General features: G+C 54.6%; 9 protein-coding genes across 9 annotated transcripts; 5 read left to right on the forward strand and 4 right to left on the reverse strand.

Moving 5' to 3' along the window:
- Positions 1-1,093: 1,093 nt before the first annotated feature.
- On the reverse strand, positions 1,094-3,130 carry J3D65DRAFT_39220 (meiosis-specific topoisomerase Spo11). The gene is made up of 7 exons (XM_066795852.1): positions 2,484-3,130; positions 2,364-2,430; positions 2,170-2,263; positions 1,952-2,119; positions 1,834-1,902; positions 1,200-1,762; positions 1,094-1,138 (listed from the first exon to the last, which is right to left on the reverse strand). Exons 1-6 carry the CDS (start codon positions 2,995-2,997, stop codon positions 1,268-1,270), a joined length of 1,407 nt encoding a protein of 468 aa, XP_066660079.1. The 5' UTR covers positions 2,998-3,130; the 3' UTR covers positions 1,094-1,138; positions 1,200-1,267.
- Positions 3,131-3,144: 14 nt separating this feature from the next.
- Positions 3,145-5,743, forward strand: J3D65DRAFT_610977 (chromatin assembly factor 1 subunit A-domain-containing protein). Its single transcript, XM_066798855.1, has 4 exons — positions 3,145-3,842; positions 3,895-4,834; positions 4,883-5,180; positions 5,224-5,743. Exons 1-4 carry the CDS (start codon positions 3,336-3,338, stop codon positions 5,330-5,332), a joined length of 1,854 nt encoding a protein of 617 aa, XP_066660080.1. The 5' UTR covers positions 3,145-3,335; the 3' UTR covers positions 5,333-5,743.
- Positions 5,744-5,868: 125 nt separating this feature from the next.
- Positions 5,869-8,008, forward strand: J3D65DRAFT_564333 (uncharacterized protein). Its single transcript, XM_066797594.1, has 2 exons — positions 5,869-6,229; positions 6,280-8,008. The coding sequence occupies exons 1-2, from the start codon at positions 6,069-6,071 to the stop codon at positions 7,811-7,813; spliced, it is 1,695 nt and encodes a 564-aa protein (XP_066660081.1). The 5' UTR covers positions 5,869-6,068; the 3' UTR covers positions 7,814-8,008.
- A 30-nt stretch (positions 8,009-8,038) lies between these two features.
- J3D65DRAFT_610980 (uncharacterized protein) lies at positions 8,039-9,268 on the forward strand. The gene is made up of 2 exons (XM_066798856.1): positions 8,039-8,411; positions 8,467-9,268. Exons 1-2 carry the CDS (start codon positions 8,349-8,351, stop codon positions 9,157-9,159), a joined length of 756 nt encoding a protein of 251 aa, XP_066660082.1. The 5' UTR covers positions 8,039-8,348; the 3' UTR covers positions 9,160-9,268.
- Positions 9,269-9,564: 296 nt separating this feature from the next.
- J3D65DRAFT_39294 (uncharacterized protein) lies at positions 9,565-10,598 on the reverse strand. Its single transcript, XM_066795861.1, has 2 exons — positions 10,389-10,598; positions 9,565-10,339 (listed from the first exon to the last, which is right to left on the reverse strand). Exon 2 carries the CDS (start codon positions 10,334-10,336, stop codon positions 9,608-9,610), a length of 729 nt encoding a protein of 242 aa, XP_066660083.1. The 5' UTR covers positions 10,337-10,339; positions 10,389-10,598; the 3' UTR covers positions 9,565-9,607.
- On the forward strand, positions 10,377-11,821 carry J3D65DRAFT_39324 (uncharacterized protein). The gene has a single exon (XM_066795863.1). The coding sequence runs from the start codon at positions 10,812-10,814 to the stop codon at positions 11,565-11,567; it is 756 nt and encodes a 251-aa protein (XP_066660084.1). The 5' UTR covers positions 10,377-10,811; the 3' UTR covers positions 11,568-11,821.
- A 287-nt stretch (positions 11,822-12,108) lies between these two features.
- J3D65DRAFT_664065 (uncharacterized protein) lies at positions 12,109-13,101 on the forward strand (the record flags this gene model as incomplete). Its single annotated transcript, XM_066802719.1, has 1 exon — positions 12,109-13,101. One exon carries the CDS (start codon positions 12,109-12,111, stop codon positions 13,099-13,101), a length of 993 nt encoding a protein of 330 aa, XP_066660085.1.
- A 611-nt stretch (positions 13,102-13,712) lies between these two features.
- J3D65DRAFT_39283 (P-loop containing nucleoside triphosphate hydrolase protein) lies at positions 13,713-15,090 on the reverse strand. The gene has a single exon (XM_066795860.1). It carries the CDS (start codon positions 14,927-14,929, stop codon positions 13,934-13,936), a length of 996 nt encoding a protein of 331 aa, XP_066660086.1. The 5' UTR covers positions 14,930-15,090; the 3' UTR covers positions 13,713-13,933.
- A 135-nt stretch (positions 15,091-15,225) lies between these two features.
- J3D65DRAFT_39361 (hint-domain-containing protein) lies at positions 15,226-18,556 on the reverse strand. The gene is made up of 4 exons (XM_066795869.1): positions 17,345-18,556; positions 16,916-17,297; positions 16,272-16,865; positions 15,226-16,221 (listed from the first exon to the last, which is right to left on the reverse strand). The coding sequence occupies exons 1-4, from the start codon at positions 18,335-18,337 to the stop codon at positions 15,335-15,337; spliced, it is 2,856 nt and encodes a 951-aa protein (XP_066660087.1). The 5' UTR covers positions 18,338-18,556; the 3' UTR covers positions 15,226-15,334.
- Between the last annotated feature and the right edge of the window lie 2,270 nt (positions 18,557-20,826).

A 20,826-nucleotide genomic window follows, 5' to 3' on the forward strand; every position in this document is an offset into this window, starting at 1 on the left:
TGTTCTAGAGCAAGCTTCCCAAAGCCCCGGTGGACTGTGGAGAGTAAGCCGGTTCCGTTTGTGGGAGTCGAGAAGCAAGTCAGCCCGCTTCTTTTTTTCGGGTCGAGTTCTCGCGGTCCTACAGCCCAGTCAGCGACTCACAACTCAGCCTCGTGGGTATTTCTTTTCTCCATCTGACGTGCAGTCTCAAAAGAAATCTACCCGCCGCACTCACCCAGCTTGGGTCACGGCCGTCGCCACAACGCTCAAAGCGCTTCCTGTGTTCGTTTCGTTCCGACCGGACTTGGCGGTGGTTGTGGTGGCGGCGATGGGGGATCTTCTCGCGAGAAAATGAAGCGAGACTGGGAATGAGACATGGCCCTCGAGCGAGACGGCGGTCCGCCATCTCTTATTGAGGATCGTGCCAAGCGACGACCACTTGGGGGCTGAGTTGATGGCCTCTGCTCCGAAAATGGACATTGGGAGCGATGTTTGACGCCATGTTCGGACTTGTAGCCATATGGAAGGCTTGGGATAAAAAGCATGGTCGGGAAGGTCGAGGTCCAAAACAAAACGATAACAAGCTGACAGGCCTTCAAGATTGCGTCAAAGATGGCGCAGTCAGGGAATATTCGATATCCTCGAGTCGAGGGGAAGGGATGGCTATGAAAGAGCGTTCAATTTCCTGCTTTGGTTGAGGAAGCAAGGCTAAGCAAGCAGATATCCAGTTACTGGGGAGAAGTAGGTGAGATTTCAGTGTTGTCGAGGCCGCCACGGCCCGCACCGTAGATTTGGATTGCTGCATAATGCCGCGAGCGTATTAGGTTATGGCTCAAGAGCGGAGACGGAGCTGCCTGCGCCCGTTGGATAGAGGGCAAACACGGCCGGCAGAGTCAACCGAAAAAGATAGTGACGCGAGAGCAAAGCTTTGTCGCATCAACCTCCGTCACGTTTCATGCGCCGGAAGAAACATGAAGAAGCGCAGGGCTGACCCATTTTGAGTGGTAAGACAGGGAGGGAATCTTGCAGATTTCCCGAGTTTAGTAAAGCAACCGCATTAGCGTTACGCCGCCGTGGCCAATTGAATCAAAGGCTACGTCTGTGTCGAAGGTTGACTCTGCGTCACTGTTGCCGGACTAGCGATTCGATCGACGGAAATCTTCAAGTAGTGTAAGCAGGTCTGCGTTTCTGTGGTATTTGATACTGCGCGACTCACACACCCGGCCAAGTTGGTTGCACCTGCATGTACAGCGAACCGCCAAACCCAACGTGGCTAACCGCAGTAGACTCAGCGGTTGTCGACGCATAGATGTTGCTTCAGCCAGCAGGCCAAACCCCCCTGCCTCGACTCCAGAATTTCTATTTCCGCTTTTACATTCAGGACCAGCATCATCTGCAATTCGCGTTTCCACTCCGCTGCCGCATCATTGTCGAATACGGAGTTTTCGAGCATCTTTGTGGCCTTTCGACGGTCTCGGAGGCTCAGTCGCAAAAGACCGAGCTCGCCATGTATATCTGGATTTGGCTTGTTCCAAGTATCATTACCCTCAACCGGCAAAACGCTCGCCATCTTGACACCAAGCCATTGGATATTTGGGTTGCTGAGAGTGGCGGTTTCGTGGGCGAGTGAGTCGGAGCCGTATTTGTATGTTGATAATATGCCGATTCCATCCGGGTCAGAGTCAACCAAGCCGAGGATGCGAACGTCGGTGTGGGCTGTTGCTGTAGCTTGACTCAACGCACGGACGAGTTTCCGGGTTGCCAGATCTGGATACCCTTTTCCCTGTAGAACGTGAGCGCCAAACGCTTACAGAGGGCATCACTCGGTGTGGACGACGCGGTACAAAGACTGACTGTGATAATGACCCCTTGGTCTTTAACTTCATTCCAGAACTTGGACGAAACCAGCGAGCGAAAGGTTGCCTGAGGCTAATCAGCACAACCATCACACAAGGAACGTTGAGGTCGTAACCTCTTTCTCGACAATGAGGATCCATCGGACCGCCGTAGCATCGATGGAGTCAAGTTGATGCAAATTCGGAACGAGTGTCTCGTCGGAATCATTGAAGAGACGACGCTGCTGTTGGCCGTCTCTGAAAACCGAAAAAGCCCCAGCTACTAAACCTTTCGCGGCGGCAGTCTGGTCGAGAATTAGAAGGCGAATCGTTAAGGTCGAGCAGTAAGACCTACCACGTTCAGCGCAAATCTGGACACCCCGAAAGTGAACGCAATGTCATCCACGTAGCGGTCGACAACAGCCTGGTTCAAGAACAAAGATGGAGTTCTGTAGTAAATCTCCCTGTTTTAGACTGAGATGAGCATCAAGTGTGCGATCACAATGCAAGATTTGATAGATGAGAAAAGAAAAAAGGACCAATGATCACCTCTTTGAAATGGGAGAATTGGAAAGCAGGCTTTCATAGATGTGCTCCAAGATACGAACCACCACAGCTGGAATGATTAGCATCAACAGAGACGTTTCTGTACATTGCACGGAACAGTACCAAATTTCCAAGCAACACGGGCAGACTTGGCTGGGTACTGAATCAGTTGAAAAGACAAGGTTTTTGATCCTTGGTTCCTTGGACGGCATTTCAGGCGCATTGTAAGCATCCCCCTTTTGGCATTGAGAACGTCCAGCATGGACTCGAAAATTGTTTCGATCTTGAGAATGACCCTCCGTTTGGCGGAACCTAATTCGGAGGCTGATTCGGCACAGGTGCCGGGCCCAGGACAACCATTGGCGACAGAAGGCGACATGGCTTCTGATTCGTCTATTATTCGAGAAATCGCTGAAGACTCTTCGACTCGGAGAGTTTGTGCGATTGGCTTCTCCGGTGAGTCCTGCAGGTCCAAGCTGGCGGTTTTCAACAACCTTGGAGGTGAATTCTGCCAGTCACTTGAGCCGAAGAGCATATCTGAGCCGTCGAGGTCCATTGCTGAAGCGGAAGGGGCAAGCTCGCAGTCGTCGTGCGGCTCCGGGCTCTCAAAGAGCATCGAGTCGTCGTCGAAGTCCATGACCAAGGCACAGCAACAGGCGTGGGCGCTCGAAGACGGGGTGCGGTGCGGAAGTGAAGTGACCGCCCACCCTGCCTGCCCTGGTGGACGGCCGGGGAGAGTCCCCAGGCGGAAGGCGCACGGACTGCCGGCCCTATTCCGCCAGACGGACGGGAACGCGCGACGACGCGTCTTCGCGACTCGGACCTGCCACTCCAGCCAATCCACTCTGGACTCCCCCCCAATCCCCACATCCCATCGTTGGCGGTGTCATCCAGCCTCGGCGCGCTGTGCTGTTCCAGCGTCGTCATCCATACCGGTACCTCACTTTAGAGCCTCCTCCGCAACCTTCCTTCACCATGGCCGACAACGCACCATTCACCAAGTCGACACCGCGCAAGCGGCCCGCTCCAGACGATGGGGACTCGCACGATAGCGCCAGCTCTCTGTCGACGCCAAAGACGATAGAATCACCAGAGTCTACCCGTACCTCAAACGCTGGTGATCCGAGACAACCCTCTCCATCTCTAAGCATTGCAGGCTCCGCGACTGATTCACAGCCTGCCACCAACGGCCCTCCGACATCTACCGCCAGCTCTCACAAGGCAAAGCGCCGGAAACTCACACCCTTCGAACAGCAGCAGAAGCGCCTGGAAGAAGAAGCGAAGAAACGGACCAAGGAGGAAAAGAAGGCCGAGAAGGAGGCTGAACAGCAGGCCAAGGATAGAGCAAAGCAGGAAAAGAAGGCCCAGGCAGAGGAAAAGAAGGCCCAGACAGAGGCAAAGAAGGCCCAGGCCGAAGCGAAGAAGAGGGAGAAGGAAGCAGCGAAGCAGAAGAAAGAAGAAGAGCAGGCTAAGAAAGCTCGGGTATGGTACACCTCCAAAATAACGGGACTCTACTGACCACTCAATCTCTCAGGCACAAATGAAAATCGATTTCCTATTCAGATCCAAACCAGCCACTACCCCGCCTGCGGCCTCCTCTTCTGCGGCTCAGGAAAAGCCGAGTCCATCAGCACAGCAACCTGTAACTCATCAACACACTTCACCGGTGTCTACGCAAGTTAAGCCGACTCGATCCGACTACGACAAGACCTTCTTGTCCTACAGCCTGCCATCCCACACGGTCCTTGCCCCCGAGAACCACTTCTTTGCAGATCTTCCAGATTCAGCATTACAAACCGCCAGGGCACGGCTTGACGCCATTGTGTCTGGAGAATCCGAGGAGGCGCGGCGGACAATCATCAAAGCAATTGAGAAGCACGACTTTTCAAGCCTGTTCCAAATCCCAGAGGCTTTTCGAGAACAGAGGGGATTTCTCTATCCTTCGGTGAAGGAGCTTGTGGCGCAACTCAGTGGCGCATCAAGCGAGGTGGTCGACTTGACGGGAGACGTTTCAGAAGATGCATCTCGCGATGCCATGGAGAAGCTCAAGGCGATTCCTATGAAATTCCTGCGTTTCTGGGAAGACATTCGGCCTCCTTATTGCGGAACGTTTAGCAGGGTGCAATCCGAAGAGCAGACGCGCAAGTTGGCTCTGAATCCATCTTCCAAATCACTGCCTGAGGTCAACTACGAGTATGATTCAGAAGCAGAGTGGGAAGATCCTGGTGAAGGCGAGGACTTGGATGTCGAAGATGAAGATGACGTTGAGAGCGAGTCTGGAGATGACATGGAAGGTTTCCTCGTCGACGATGACGATCCGGCGGTGCAGAACAAACGACGTCTAATTACTGGCGATCTGGAACCTGTGTGCAGCGGCCTCTGCTGGGAAACTAACAAGGGCTCCCTGCGCAAGGCGGATGGGTCCGTTGAGACGTTCCAGGGCTGGTCTGATTTCAAGATGGGAGTCCTGCTTGGTGAGTAGAGCCTCCAAATCACTGCGACGACGCTTACGCTGCCTCAAGAACCACAACCGGCAAGCATTGATCCCTTCTCTACTGCCTATTGGGAGTCCGATCCCGCTCCTCTTCCCACCGTGCAGATTTCTCGAGATGGCTTCGGCACCATGAATCCTCCAAGACTGCCGCTTCATCCACGTCCCGATGGAAACATGAACGGATTTCCCGCTCAGCCTACTGCGACTGGCAATGCGCCAAAACCTCCAAAACGCACAGTCCCTCCCGAAGTGATGGCCGAGTTCAAGGCAGCCATTGAGGGCAGTGATCTCACAAAGCTCGGCTTAATCGAAGCGCTCAAGAAACAGTATGTACTCTGACCTCATCAAAGATGTTTACTAATCGGTTAGATTTCCCAAAATCCCCAAGGATGCCATCTCAAACACTTTGCCAATTGTCGCGGTCCGTGTCGGTGCCAAAGCCAGCGAGAAACGCTGGGCACTGTTGGACTCGACCTGAATTTGATCATCCGACCTGCCAAAAAATCCATTCCCATGGATCATTGCCTACAACGAGTCTCGGCCTGTTTTCTGCTGGCACAGCACATGAGTTGTTTTAGTATCCTGCCATGAACAGGCTATCCAAGTGTAAACACTTCATACCCGACTGTACCATTACCGCGATTTCAGAGGAAACATTCCTGCGTCAAGATTGGCAGGACATCAACAACTCCGTGGCTTCCGGGGGGCATAGTATTTACACATCGGAGAGATGAACAAAGGCTGCATGGGAGAGCTGAGCGGATGATGTGCATATTTAGAGTTCGGCTGGGACAACGGGGTCTGCACCATGTGCGGAGGATTGCTTCTAGTAAGACAGACTATAAATGGACTGCTTTAGCTGCATGATAACAGGGACAGCGCAAAGAGGTTATGCAGGTTCGCAGAGAGCATTCCAGCCGCACGCCTGGTGCTTCATCCGAGGCTGTCATTTGCGTTAGGTGTCGCGTCTGCTCCACGGCTCGGCGCGTAAGTTGTCAGAGACCCCAGTCAATACTTTATTTGAAAACCGACGGGCAATGAAGCTCCGATCGTGCTTGTTCAAATATTGGCTTTGGCCAACGACGCGACTTTGACAGATGCGGTCTCCTAAGCGCATCTCTTGGTGGTGGCTCTTGCTTGTGACATCATCCGAACACGTCTTCCGACTCCGTGCCGACTTTTTACCTCCATAACAACAACACACTCTGCGGCGCATGGTGAGCATCTCAGCGTTGACAAAGGAAGCATCGGCTTCCGATGTCAATCCTCCAGCCCAACAGGGCTCGTCCTTCTCCATCCTCGAGGTCTTGGCTTCTATCGCCCTGATCTGGTACCTGGCAGTGGTCGTTGTGTGCACGGTGGGCTACACTCAGCTGTAAGCACCATGGCTCTCGCGCGCCTTATAGCTACTGATTCTGCTCGCAGGAGACGATGGTACTCCTCAGTTCCTCCACCGGCCTTCTCCGTCGCGTCTTTGCCTGAAGCCGAAATTCCGCACGTCACCGTCATTCGACCCGTCAAAGGCCTAGAGCCCAGTCTTTCCGAATGCCTCGCCGCAACTTTCCACCAAACCTATCCCCGGGAGAAGTTGGCCATCTTCTTTTGCATATCGTCGCGCGACGACCCGGCGTATCCGACTCTAGTCCGCTTGGTCGACGAGTTTCCTGCCTTTGACGCGCACGTCCTGGTCGAAACCGATGATCCTTACCTCCAAGATGACGGCACTGGCGGGGTCAAACTTGGCCCCAATCCGAAGATACGCAACATGAGCAGAGCATACCGCGAGGCCAAAGGAGACATAGTTTGGATCTTGGACTGTAACGTGTGGATCGCAAAAGGCGTATGCGGGCGGATGGTCGACACGCTTTGCGGCTTCGGCGGGAAGAAGAAGAACAAATTCGTCCACCAGCTGCCTCTGGTCGTCGACACTGACGCATCTGCGTACTGCGAGGAAGCGCAGGGCCTGCTAGGCTCCGGGGCAGATGGGCAAGCCGGGCAAGCCCATGCAGCCTTTGGAGAGCTTGCGGCCTACTCCCGCGATTCTGCTCCTTGGAGATCCCGGCTTTGGCGCGTTGGTGGTGGAAGGCTTGAGGAGCTCTTCATGTCTTCTTCTCACGCAAAGTTTTACACGGCCATCAACACGGTTCTGCTCGCGCCTTGCATTGTTGGCAAATCCAACATGTTTCGCCGTTCGCACCTCAACTCGCTGACTGGACCCTCTCCCGAGCAACCAGAGGGCATAAACTTCTTCTCCGAAAACATCTGCGAGGACCATCTGATTGGCGACCGGCTTTGGAAGAAGAAGATTCCCGAAGAGCACCTCGGCGAGAAGTGGGGCAAGCATGCCATGGTTTTTGGTGATCTGGTCATCCAGCCCATGGCCGGCATGAGCGTGAGCGAGTACATTGCGCGTCGAGTGAGATGGCTGCGAGTGCGCAAGTTCACCGTGCTGTTGGCGACGTTGGTAGAGCCGGGCACTGAAGCTTTTCTGTGCTCCCTGTACGGCGCTTTCGTCGTCACGACCTTGCCATTTTTCCACGACACGCTGGGCATCCCTCAGACCTGGACGGCTTTTTGGACGTTTTGGATCCTCAACGTTGCCGGCTGGTGTACTGTTGACTGGACACTGTACCGCAAGCTGCACTCGGGGGCAACGCTTGACATCGATGAGAACACCCCATCTTTTGCACGACCCCACAAGACTGCGAACGGCACGCGGAGACCCTTCTATCAGTGGTTCATGGCATGGCTGGGCAGGGAAAGCCTCGCGTGGCCCATCTGGGCTTGGGCGGTATTCGGCGGCATGACCGTCGCTTGGAGAGGCAAGAAGTTTTGGGTTGGCATGGACATGAAGGTTCATGAGATCAAGGGAAAAGAGAGGGCGGAGTCATCTAGTGGCAGAGCGACGCAGAACGGGAGCAGTAATGGCTCGCCTCGGAAGAAGGTCAGGAGTGACTAGATCAGTGCAGACGAGTATATAGGTTTGTCAATGTTGAGCGCGAGATCATTCATCCCAAGTCTTGGAGTTTCAGTATGCTGATGGACCGGGAAGAAATTCGTCTAACTCAAGCTGCACGCAACAAAATTTATCTGAAGGACTGACCTTTTCCCCTTTTCGCGGCTGATAGGCTCCGGAAGTTGCACTCTCGATGATCCGACCGACTTGGTGGCGCACAAGCTGGCCCCGAAAACTTCCATATCAGTTTAGCGCTGACGCTCAGCAACATGACCAGCGAAGAGCATGGTGAGAACCACGCCTCTGGATCCCCTCAGGAGGTCTGGAACTTCGTCGCTGCCTCGCGCCTCCTTTTACAATAACGGCTCACTAACTTCCGGCAGGACATTTGTTCGGGTCGTGTGTGCTTGGAAAGAAATCTTCCTTTCCATTCTCTCACTATTTTGACAGCATCATGCTTGGCTTGCAAATCTGCCTGGGCCTTTTGAGACTCGATTCAATCCTTCAGAATCTTCAGTTTTTCAGACGAATGAATTGAATGAAACACGACAAGTCGCCGCAAAGTTTGCACAGTATGGCACTCTTCGCTCAAAGGGAAGCTGTGAGTTGATACGCCAAGACGTGGGCGCGCACCATGCTAACTAACCTTCTCGCAGCCAGCGATCACTAGTATCCCAGTGATTCTCTGCGGTGGTCTTCTTATTGAATTACGCGGTGCACTTCGACGAAGAGGCCGTCATGACGAGGCCGAACTCTTCCGTAAAAGAACTGTTTTAGAGGGCACCGCCTATGTATGCCCTCTCCACAAGCGCAAAGGCCTCTGTTACGAAATGTATACCGCCTCTGTCTGTTTTCAAAGGGTTCAAACACTTTGGGTTTCGTTGATCATGGAGGACAGCCGCTTACGCGCGGAGGGGCCTTTGATCAAAGCAGTCAATATTGACCATCTTCCCGGGACCTTCGAGCCCTCCACATACGGCATCGATCCAAGAGCCGTGGATAAACATCCCAAATACCGTCCATTCTTGATGAGACCCCCCATGATCCTTGCTGAGAACATGAGATTTCGGTCACTTCCAGACCCGACCCTTTTGGCCAAGCGCCCTGCCGACTCACCCGCGGAGTCAACAACTTCGAGGAAGATGATAACCACCAAGGTTACCTCGTGGCTCGATGGAGACGGTACCAAGACACCAAGTGCGGTCATCAAACAGGAGGATACCCGCGATGAGGAGATCACAGAAACATCCGATTACGCCACTTGGCAAGATACTGAGCAGGGACGGGACTTCGACGTCAGCTTTGAGGCTTTCGAGAGCATCAAAAGTTTCCTTCAGGCACGGAATTGATGTCTGGAAGGCGCACATGGCAGAAGTGAGGGACACAAAGCGACATTCTCTCGTGTTCTTCTTTACATAATCTAACATTGCGCAAATATACTCAGAGTTACAATGGCAGTATTCCAGCCCCTCTCAAAAGGGGAGGATCGATTGAGCACAAACATAAAACGCACGGGACCATTGCGACGTGGCACTGTCATCGAAGCCGACATATCATGTCGACCTGTCCCGGCGCTACAATCACATGGGACGGGTGGACTCAAGTCACAACGAACAATGTGTGTGCATTCAACTCTTCTATTTTCGGCGTCAAGCATTGTTGATGATATAGAGCGAAAACAAGCGTTTCTTGTGGAAGAGTATACGAAATAAAAACAAGCCTGTGAAGGAACAATTTCAGTCGGAACTGAGTACAGAAGAGAGATATCCAAAACCCCCAGTAGACAAAGACGTGCAATCAATTCAAGTCCACTCCCATATTCTTCGCCACGAAGTCTCTGACGAGGGCAAATGTGCTGTACTCGATGGTGTTGCCCTGTCTGCAACACTCGACATAGTCCTCGACAGTCTTCATCACGTCGTCCTTGGTCGCCGAGGTGAAGTGGACAACTTGTGTTCCGTCAGCAGTTTTGATGGTTGCTGAGTAGGAGACATCGACTGTGGGTGCTGCTGGGGTCTCCTCGCACTTGATGACGGGTTCGTCGGATTGCGGTTCAGGTGGCAACGTGGGATAAAGAGCATATGTTGGGCAGCCGGGGTGAAGGATTGGGTTATCCTGTATTTCGTCGAGGAACATCGGCCGGTCGAGAGGGCGGACCGGCGAAGGACTGGGAATGGCCCTAGTCGCAGCTACGGCATGTGCCTCAGGGTTGTAGGCCTCCTCGTCGGTGATGTGGAAGGGCATCGACCGGTCGCCGTTCCTGAAGGCGCGGAGGACCAGATTGCCGCAGTCTGGGATGCAGGGAAAGGCGATGATTGCTGTTTTCCAGTACTTCTGAATCCGGTGGAAAGTGGTTGACGCGTTGTTGACGATCATTGGCAGTCCTAATTCGTGGATTTGGCTATCAAGCCAATCCGCTGCGATGTGATATCCCATATGCCTGAGGGTCCCCGAGACGCGCTTGACGACTTTGTCGTTTAGCTCGAAATCGGCATGGGTGAAGTCGCTGGGTTTCGAGTTCGTCATTTTCTACGCAGCAGTGAGCACGTATCCTTTTCACTGTGAGTCCAGTTCATACAAAGTCTTGATAGGGAAGATGTTCGCGCGTATGGTTGAAGAGAAAACGTCGGTTCGAAGTCTAGCTTAGCAAGACTTTGCAGATAGATGGGACGAGATGGTTGTACTCGGAAAGCGAAAGGAATTGACCGGGGTGTGGGCAGTCGCCATTTTATGTCCACAGTTTGTGCACGAATTGTTGAGATTCCAAGTCGTAAGGTTGGAATCACCTTACCACAAACCAAACTTCAAGGCAACTCCTTTGTTCCGAGGCTTCGCCACAATTCGCAGTTCGACCAAAGTCTGAGCCTCGTTTCCAGGACCTCAACGTATAGATGTATGGACTCCTTCCTGTCTTTTCTTCATCCGAGCCAGGTACGCATCTCTATCTCTGAACCCCTGCCCAAAAGTTCAGGGGTCACGATGACATTATTGGAGCGCACATATGCATCTAATCCGGAAGCCAGGGGGTGGCTCCAAATTTACGTGCCGAAAGCCATTAAACCTTGGCCAACGGGTCGAACGCGACTTCCATGGTTGCCTGACGCGTTCCAAGCAGAGGGCATTTGCTCAGGGTCCTGGACGTGCGTTCCAAACTCACAACCCCGCAGCGCAAAGAGAGCGAGGCTTGGGAGCACACACTTTGGCGCACCGGAGACGGGGAACCGGAAAGCGAGAGATACCTTTCACGGCCGAAGCACTGACAGAAAGCAATAGAGCTTCTTACCGGGATGAAGTAGGCCGCATTTCAGTTTGTGTGCCAATTTTTCCCATTGGACGACTCCTGAGGAAACGCCGGAGTGTGAGATGCTCTTCATCCGGACTACTCACTTTTCCGTCATCTCAGGTGGCGAACGCCTTCGGGAGATTCCCATGCATTCGAAAAGGATGGTCCTGGAGCAGGTCAACATGCCCAGCGAAGGCGTGCCACTCATTATGTGGCAAAGTTCCCGAAAGTCGAGTAACGTTTTTTGACGAAAAATGTCCTCACTGCTTTCTGTGTGAACAGTATCTTGATGACCTCCATCTCGACCAGATTAAGCATCTTGATGGGCTGATACACCACCCACAAAACTCCGTGTTGAGCTCAGTTTTTGGTCTCTTTGGTAGCCTGGCATCTCCGGAACTGTCGTTGCTGAAATACCCGAGCGGTTCTGGAAGCTTACGGCGCCAGCGCTTCTGTCTTTCGACCAACTCGTAAGGCGTTAACATATCGTTCCACGCCCAAAGCAAAGAATTCAGGGCCGTTTGAACTTCTTTGTCCTACGATCCGTCAAGCAGAAGAACTTTCAAGCCGGACGCGTCCTGTCATTGAAAAATCAAGGGTTAGCAATCAGTACAACTACTTCGAGCAACAGCCAAGAAAACACCTCCCTTCACGCTTTCGATGCACTGAACCTACTGGCGACAGGTTGTTCTGGGCAATGCTGAAGCCGGGTTCACTTTCAGCGCGTGGTTCTGGCGCACTTACCTCCTCCATCTGTGTGGGCTGCGGCAGATTCCTTCACGTTCGGCGTGTGATCTGGGTATAAAAGCAGACTCAACTCCAGCTGCCTCATCCGAGAGTCAAGAGCTTTCCAGATCTCACCCGCACAAGCCTCTATAGGTGAAAGAGCTCATCCCATGTAAGACGTCGAAATTGGTGGTCCCGTTTCGAGCGAAAGAATGCGCTAACCTCTGTTCCAGCACTCTCCAGCGAAACCAGCGTCATGGAATATCCCAGATTTGGTCCGAGAGCCCGCATGGCAGCAGCACGAGGCTATCCAATTCCAACGCCCAATCTGCAATATGTGGACTACGCGTTCAACGTCTTTGGGTACGCCATGAAGATTCCCGATGGCGTGGAAAAACGTGGCTCCAGCATAAACGCATACGAGTTCGACGGCTGCAACTGGAAGGAAAAGTTGGCTGAGGCGAGGGCGCAGGGCCAAGACGTATACCGCAAGACGTTTGACTTCACCCCGCGCGAGCTTTCGGACGAAGTCGATGCACGCGTCGAGAAGTATTTTGTTGTTGGCCTCACCTATTCCAAGATCCCTCGCCACGTCTTGAAGCTGCACCCAGCGCAAAAGCCACGGCACCCCGTTGGTAACGTACTCCACGATGAGGCTATAATCGGTGCATCCGATTCGCAGATCCCAACGTTGGTGGTGGCTCCGGAGGTCAGGAAGTCCGGCGGCCCTAGCACTCTCTTTGGCCTGCTTTGTCCGCGCGAAGGACTTTGCCAACCGATCCCAATCCAGAGACGCAGCGTGTTCTACTTGATCCACTATCGCGATGACGCTACCACCTTCAAAAAGCGAGAGCTGGCTTGGAACAAGCTTATTCAGAGGTACCAGACTCTCCGCCGGCCCAAGAAGGCCAAGCTGCAGCCGGCCCCAGAAAAAGCGGCCGAGGAGCCGCAACCTGTGCCTCCGGTGCAGAAGGACGTCATGCATTCGTTCATTGACAACAATGAAGGCGGTTGGGAGGACGGTGACTCGGGGTCCTTTGCACGCGAGTTCCACCAGAAGTGGCCAGAAGCACCAACCTTCAGCAACGAGGACATCTCTCTGGTAAAGCGTCAACTCGTCGACCAAGAGATCATCATCGAGCCTCGTCTGCTCCGCCCGTTCGTCATCCAAGTGATGACATGGCTTCGAGATTTGAGGTCATATGGTGTAGACGTCGGGCGGGTCGCGCAACAAGCCATCGATCAAATCCGCGTGCTCTTCGGCGCTGGCACCAATGAATGAGTGGTACCGGTTTCAGGCGCTGAGAAATAGTTTGCGTGGACAGCAAGACTTGGAGGGCGCAATGAAGCCGCCAGGGGCCAGACAGACAAAATTGGGGCGTGAATCGGTTGAGCGGATTGCACCATGAGCCAGAGCAGGCGTGGAACGATGAGAGTTTGGTGACTTTTCGGTTTGGAACATTTGAGCAGATGGCAAACACGGCGTTGAGGCGTGAATCAGCCGAGCGGGTTGTCCCACCAGCGAAGTGGAGGATTGAGAGCTTGGTGGATCTGGACTTGAATCGACTGAGCAGATTGCTCCACGGGCATGCGGAGGTGAAATGGGGGACGAAAACTTTGATTTTGGGCTCGAATCGGTTAAGCGGTTTGCTTTCGTGGGCCGCAAAAGCATTGATGTCGAGCGGGTTGCTTTCTGGTGGCGAAAACAGCGTTCGGGGACGAAAACCAGGTAGTTTGACTCAAATCAGCTCAGCTGATTCATATGGAGAGGGAGACTTTATGAGTGATACCGTAGCTAGTATGGCAGGAAAAGCGTAGGACTGATAAGGAGCATTCAAACCCCGTGACAGGCGAGATGAAGGAGCATTCAAGCCCCGACTCGCAGAGATCGTTTGCGTGGTCCTTTCCGTGTGTCGATGGGCGGGCCTTTGTTTGGTCACCAGCAGTCTCGTGGATGTTTGAAAGGAACGAGATGGGAGTGCGTGTGAATCAATTCAGAGTGCTGCGTACGTTGAGATGCAATGGCTTTTTGCATCTGCGAAGGACCAACCTGTACGCCATGCAATGCCATGCCATAGACCGGGCTCCTAGCTTCTCCTCTGCCTCGATGGCGTCTACAGCCCTGCCTCTATGTTTTCCAGGACCTTACCCACAATGTCCTCGAACAGCGGAAACAGCGAGCACGCCGTATACTTTTCGACCAAGGTCCCAGGATCCCTTCTAACATCCTGCTCGTCCTGCGCCTCGGCGCTGACATCTCTTCCCTCCACCACCGTACCCTTTGGATAAACAGGACGCCTGCCCTCCTCAATGAGGCACACAAACGCCGGATCGATGGGGACGCTGCCCAGAAACGGGACGGCAAACTCGGCCGCCATGACCTGGCCGCCGCCCTTGCTGAAGACGTGGGTGCACTCGCTGCAGTTGGGGCAGACGAAGCCAGCCATGTTCTCGACGACGCCGAGGACGCGCACGCCCGTCTTTGCACAGAAGTTGAGCTCCTTCTTGACGTCGGACACGGCGACGGCCTGCGGCGTGGTGACGACGACGGCGCCGCGCAGCCGCGCGGCCGTCACGGCGTCCTTGAGCAGCGTCTCCAGCAGCGAGATGTGCTCGTCCGACGTGCCCGGCGGCGTGTCGATGAGCAGGTAGTCGAGACCTGGCGGCCACAGCACCGACGACAGGAATTGCCGCACCATGGCCGTCTTTTTGGGCCCGCGCCAGATGACGGCGTCGGTGCGCTGCGCGAGGATGAAGCCCAGCGACATGCAGCCCAGCGCGCCGACTGGTCGCTGCGGTTGCTGCTCTCCTTCTCCTTCTTCTTCTTCTTTGCCTTCGCCATTTGCCGTCGTTGTGTTCCCGGTCGCCGAAAGCGTGTGTGCTGGGTGGACAGATACCGGCACCATGCCGCCCGGCGCCTGCGTCACCTTTGCATTCTCGATGCCAAAGAAGCGCGGGATGGACGGGCCAGTGAGGTCGATGTCGAGGACGCCGACGCTGTGTCCGCGCAGCGAAAGCGTCAGCGCCAGCTGGGTCGTGATGCTGGATTTGCCGACGCCGCCTTTGCCCGACAGCACGAGCACGATGTTTTGGACGTTTTCGAGGCCCATTCTGGGCGGTTGGTGCTTTCCAGGAGCAGGTGTAGGTGGGCGTTCAGTCGGGAGTCGGGGAGAGAGGGGTCGAGCTGCTGGAACGGCTGGCGCGGTGGTGGATTGGTGGATGTGGCTGCATAGCTCGTTGCGCGCGGTGGTGATGGCAATGACTGATGGCGGGCGGGTGTTGATTTCAAATGCGCGCGGACGCCCGACGTCAAGCGGCGGGCAGGGAGCGCGCCAAGACTCCGCTCCGCCCTGTCGTTGCCCCTCCGCCGTCACATTCTTTCATCACTCACAAGAGTCAAGAGACATGGTTTACAAGTTATTTACATGTTTCTATCAGTCTATACAGTGCCCATCCGTCTCATCAACTCCATACAAAGCCACTTAAACAAAGCAGATACATCAATCATTTCTCAACTACCTCAACCCCCAAACGCTGTCGCTAACGGGGGCCAAGTATCCACGCACCGACCGAACAGACATTTGCCTTTTCAAAAGGGTCGGCGAGAGTCTCAGCCACGACGGACGGTTCTCGAGCCTGCCGCCAGGAGGCACGAAGCCGGCGGCAAGGCCAGTCGCCGGGTCCCTCCTGATGCCTCCCGCACGCAGCTTGCCGCTCCTCTCCTTGGGCAGCTTGGCGAGGTCCTTGAAGACGGCCTGCCAGTTGCCCAAGTATGGGTGGCCGCGGACGCCCTGGGCGCCCTTTTGCATGAGGCCGTGGCCGAGCGTGACGCAGGTGACGCCGCCGACCTCGATGGCGTGGGCGTGCGGCGCGCCATGCTGGGCGAGCAGCACAGAATATATGTTGGTCGACTGCATCGCGACGGAGTCGGCCACGGTCATCGGGAACACCCAGCTGTGCTCGTGGTAGATGGGGTGGTACGGCGTGATCCAGAGGTCTCCGATCTGACACATTGTCACGTCGCGCGCGCGCGTCTTGACTACCGCGACGACCTTGCGCGGCCCCACTGGTGTCCAGACGGCCATTCCTGGGCGCAGTTTGCGGACGGGAATGGTGGTGCCATTGGCAATTTGGACGCGGCAGGAGCCCGCGAAGCAGGGGTTGTCAACGCGGTTGAAGTCGGCCATGGGGGTTTGGGCGGTGGTTTTGTCCGCGGCCGACATGAGTGAGTCTGAGCGCGTGCGTCCGAGATTGGGACGAGAGGGCTTGGGCCCGGGAAGGCTGTTGAAGCAAGAGTTGAGTTCTTCCAGGTACTTGCGGAACATAGGGCTGTTTTTCCCGTATCTACCGTCCTTGAAAGAAGTGCTGATTTGGTTTCTGTGAGCGTGCAGCAGCGAAGGCACTGAAGATGGGATTAGCATGAGACATGACGGCGAGATGGAAAAGACCTACGGTAGTGCACACCCCAGGTCCTAAAGTTGAGGTCTCCAGCCAGTGCAGTTCGGATCTGCCCCTTGGGATCTTCGCCATCCAAGTCTTCGAGCAAGCCATCGTCAAGCTTGTCGTCAGGTTGGCCGTCTTTCAGGATCTTGACAAGCTGCTTCAGCTCGGCTTGGGCATTCTGGAGCGCTTCATGCTGCGCCGCAAATCCAGTGTCTTTAGGGGCAGACAACGAGGATAGGAACTCGCAGACCTTGGCACGAGAGACGTGGTAGTTGACAAGGTCAGACTCGAGAGATGAAACCTCGGACACCTGCGTCTTTGCGCTGGCAACGTGGCAGACATCGCCAGGAGCAGTGTAAACGAGCGTAGCAGATACCCCGGCATCATCAGTGACAGTGCCAGACTCGTATTCGAAAAAGACGTCACGAGATTGGCCAAACTGAACGTTGTTGAGAGAGAGAACAAGTTCGTTGTCGGACTTGTGAGAAACAATGGCGCCCTTGGGAATCTTCAGCTCGAGGCCGCCAGTGGTTCGCAGGGTCAGCTTGGCGCCAGTAGCAAAGGTGGAGTAGAAGTTTGCCACGGCGTGGACGAGCACCGTGCCTGCGGGAGTCAGCATCGTGTTTCTCAGCCCCAGGGGACTGGTGACTTACCCAGCATGCCTGCGTCGGAAATGAATGCATAGTTCCCACCGCCGACCTCTGCAATCGACTGCAGAACGTCGGACCTAATCTTGTACCCGAATCCAAAAGTGTGGATGGACCTGGGGGCCTTGAGCTGGGCATGGGTTCTCTTGAGCATTGGCTTGAGCTTGGAGATGTAGTCAGTCTCCGGCTGGCCACGCTGCTTGGGCTCGCCGTCACTCATGAGGTAGAGAGCGGCCGCATTTCCAGAAGCAGAGGCACGGTCGAAGAGCGTGTAAGCAGTGCGAAGGCCCGCCCAAAGGTTTGTCTGCCCAGAAGGCTCGAGCTCTTCGAGCTTGGAAAGAATAGATTCCTTGTTCGCCTCATCCATAGGCGCAAGGGGCTGCAGGACCTTTCCAAACATCAGCTATGGCTCGGGTTGTCGAAAAGGGGACTCACATGAGCTTCGTTGCCAAAAGCGACGAGACCCAGCCTGTCATCCTCGTCCATGGTCTCGATAATTGAGCGGATGGCGTGCTTTACAAGATCCAAAATGCTAAGGCCAGTATCCTGAGATGAGTCAGGTAGACGGGCGGCGACGGCCATGCTCTGGGAGACATCGATGGCGAGCACGAGGTCGACAGCGTGACGGTTCAAGTTCAAGGGCTTCTCTGGAGGCTGGACTGAGACGATCATGCCGGTCTGCGTCTGGAGAGGGTGGAGCTCGACCTTGGCCTTTGCGTCGCTCTCTGCAAGACATTCTGCGAGGGACTGCGACGCCCAAGTCTGGGCCCTGCTCAAGGTGGGCCTCTTGGAGCTGAAGGAGCTTCTGGGAGAGAAGGGGTTGGGCTTGAAGTCTTCATCTATCAGATCGTCCACTCCGCTTTCCGGCTCAAAAAGGCTCTTCTGGTCGAAGAAGCCAAAAGTAGGGCTTGAAGGACTCATTGGAAGAGGGCTCATTGCTCCAGGTGACATGATGCCGGGGCTCATCGTGCCGGGACTCATGGGCGGCGAACAAGGAAGAGTAAAGGATCGCTGAATCCCTCTCGGTGATTTGGGTTCCCGTTGGAAAATGTTGGTCCTTTGGGAAGAAGCGTCAATGGAGTTGACTTGCTTGTCGGCGGTGACTCCAGGGTTGTTTTTGCCAAAGCGCTCTTCAAAGTTTTTGACCTCCTGTCCTTCGTTGATCGTGGTCATGTTCCTCTGCGCCGATTCCATGACATCTCCCTCATCATACACAGTCGTAACGCGGGTGTTCTGAACCAATTCTCCTGGGCTGAGGCCTTCGTGCGCATTGGAGGTAGTGAGCGTCCTGGTCCACTTGAGTGGTCTGTCCTCGGTAAGATTCTCAATCGTTTCCTCGAGGTATTCGGCCTGTCTCGGCTCTTCGTAAACAGTCGTGATTGTCGTTGCTTGGTTCATGTTGCCGTTGATGTTCGTGTCGTTGATCATTTCAGTGAAGGAGTCTTGGCCAGAAACCTTGAAAGGTCAGTATGCTGGCGTGATCATGAAAGAGCTTGTTATACCATGTGTTTGTTGAAGGATAGGTCGTAAGTCGTAACACTAAGTCAAAGGGAACGCAGAGGGCTCATGAACAGCGATAGAAGAGGCACAGAATTGATAAAGACAGACGCAACAGTGGGTGCCCGCTCAGTCGACAATATCTTGACCAGAGTATCGACGAACTGAACAAGAAGCCAGATAGCGATTTGTTGCAAGTTGGATGAGTGTCGTCGGCCTTGTGGAAGCAGCTACTCAATGAAGGGCGAGGGGCTTAAGTGCTATCGTGCGGTTCCCCAGGTCTCCTGCATCGCCCTGGTGGATTCTCCCGAGGCGCTGGCCACTCTTGTTCCTGCCAGCACACGTTCTTTGCGTAGAACCACTTGAGTAATGGCCACGCCAATGGAACCATTGGAAATGCGCAGGGCTGGCCTGACCGGTTGTAGTGGGGAACTACAGATCGTTCAGATTTTCAAGGGGGAAGAGCATCGTTTGCACCTTGTTTTTCGCCCATTTTCTTCATGGGGTTTGATAGAATGGGTCTCAGCGACTCGTCTATCCGAGAAGCCATCGTCTACACAGACTGTTAAGACTGTTTCCAGTCGCGCTCAACGATTTCCTTCTTTTCTCGCCAGAGAAAGCGGTGCAGGGCAGAAGTTGCGGTGGAGGTGGGGACGGGTGTCTGTGCGAACGCGTTCGGTCGTCACCGTCCCCCACAAAGGCACGGACGTTTCTGTGTTGTGCACTTGCACGGTTCTTTGGTGTCTTGATCACCAAGTGCTTCCACTTCCGCTGCGTAGATCGCATTTGAAGAGGCTGTCTTTGTGGGAGGCTGGCATGTCTGCTGAGCATGCTGTTCAGGAAGTCTCTTAGAGGCCCCTTTTGCGGTGGAAAATGATGGGGGAAGCAGCGTTTCATGCAGGCCAGACCGCAACTTTGAAGATTACGCGCCGAGTCTCGGACTAGGGAATTCTACCCGCTCTCCCCATCCTCAGGCTTTCTGCTCTCCATGTCAGGCGCCACGGGTGGCTATCCTGAGACCCTGGATTGGTCTGCTGCAGCCGTCTCAGATAGGACCTGCTGGTCGATATTGGAGCATGTTCAGCTGAGGATGAGCGTGATGAGCTTGAGGTGCTGTAGGGTTGTTTCTGCTCGGGGCTCGTGCGGCGGGAGTCTCATGTTTGATGCCTACCCTCTGGGCTTAGCGCCAGTCTCACCCACCTCTTGGAATGCGTGCCGCAGAAAACTTTTCGGGTCTCGTATCCAAAAAGGGGCCCTCAGCTATCGTGGGCTGCAAAAGTAGTAATCGACTTTCCTCTTCCGATTATTTTGAGCCTCCGAATAAGCGAGTTGCGTCATCTGTCACTGGCGTGATGGCGAGCATAGCACGTCGAAATTCTAGAAGGCTGGTGGGTAGTTCGATGCAGGGTGAGTTCATGCCTGGTAATGGCGAATGCAAACGCCCGATCCAACAGCCAGCGATGCGGTCAGCGGCGGACGACGAGACGAAGTGGAATTGCAAGCCGGGAATTGAAGACAAGTCCCGCATCGTTTGGGAGGGACCGTACGCAAGCCACACGAAGGCTGGAATGCTTCGGCAATCGTCTGAGGAATGATGAGATGGAAAATGAGGTCGCGAATCTGGCCGGCGCACGAGGATTTTTACGATCTCAGGAACTCTCGCGTCTCTGAGAGCGGGTTCCCCTGACGTTTTTGCGGCCCCAGGGTCCGCGGGAGGTTGGAAGTTGGTGACCGTGATGAGGTGCAGAGCGGGCCGCTGGGACCGTGCCTGAGAATGCCTCAGTCTGGCCTGTGCGAAACCGGTCACACGCACATGCGTTTTGCGAAATCCGAACAGCAGAAACGAAGGCAGAGAAACCGAACACTTGTCTGAGAATACGAGCAGGGGAAACATGTCGGGGATTGCGGGCTCCGTTCTTGCAACTTCAACACCTGGGACGCTGGTTCACGGCCCCGGCCGGTGACCCATTTATGGCATGGACGCCGTTGCAAGACAAGCCACTCAAGACGGCCAGTAAGCGCGCCAACTTGGGAACACGACTGGAGCTAGCGAAGGATGAAAGGGGTTGCCGCCGTTGCAAAGGTTGATGGTTGTAAATTGCGTGTCGTCGTCGTGGCGCAGGAGGGCCAGCAAACGACTGCCAGCGCAAGTCTACCGAGGATTGTCCGAAGTGGTCGTTTCGGGCATGACCTCCCTGGCGACACTTCCTTGCATCATGACAGCTCGACACGATGGACGAAACGCTCCATCGTAAAGCGCTTGAATAGACATACTTTGGGATGATCCCACCCGGAACACCAGGACTATGTACAGGATGTCGAAAGGATACGTATCTGGCTTGAACAGGTTCAGACAAATGTGATGGCTATGATCGAACAATATGCCAGCAGCGTGGTATGATCAAAAGCAAAGAGGTCGA

Source organism: Phyllosticta citribraziliensis, assembly GCF_038025025.1.
Source record: "Phyllosticta citribraziliensis strain CPC 17464 chromosome Unknown J3D65scaffold_1, whole genome shotgun sequence".
Lineage (NCBI taxonomy): Eukaryota > Fungi > Ascomycota > Dothideomycetes > Botryosphaeriales > Phyllostictaceae > Phyllosticta > Phyllosticta citribraziliensis.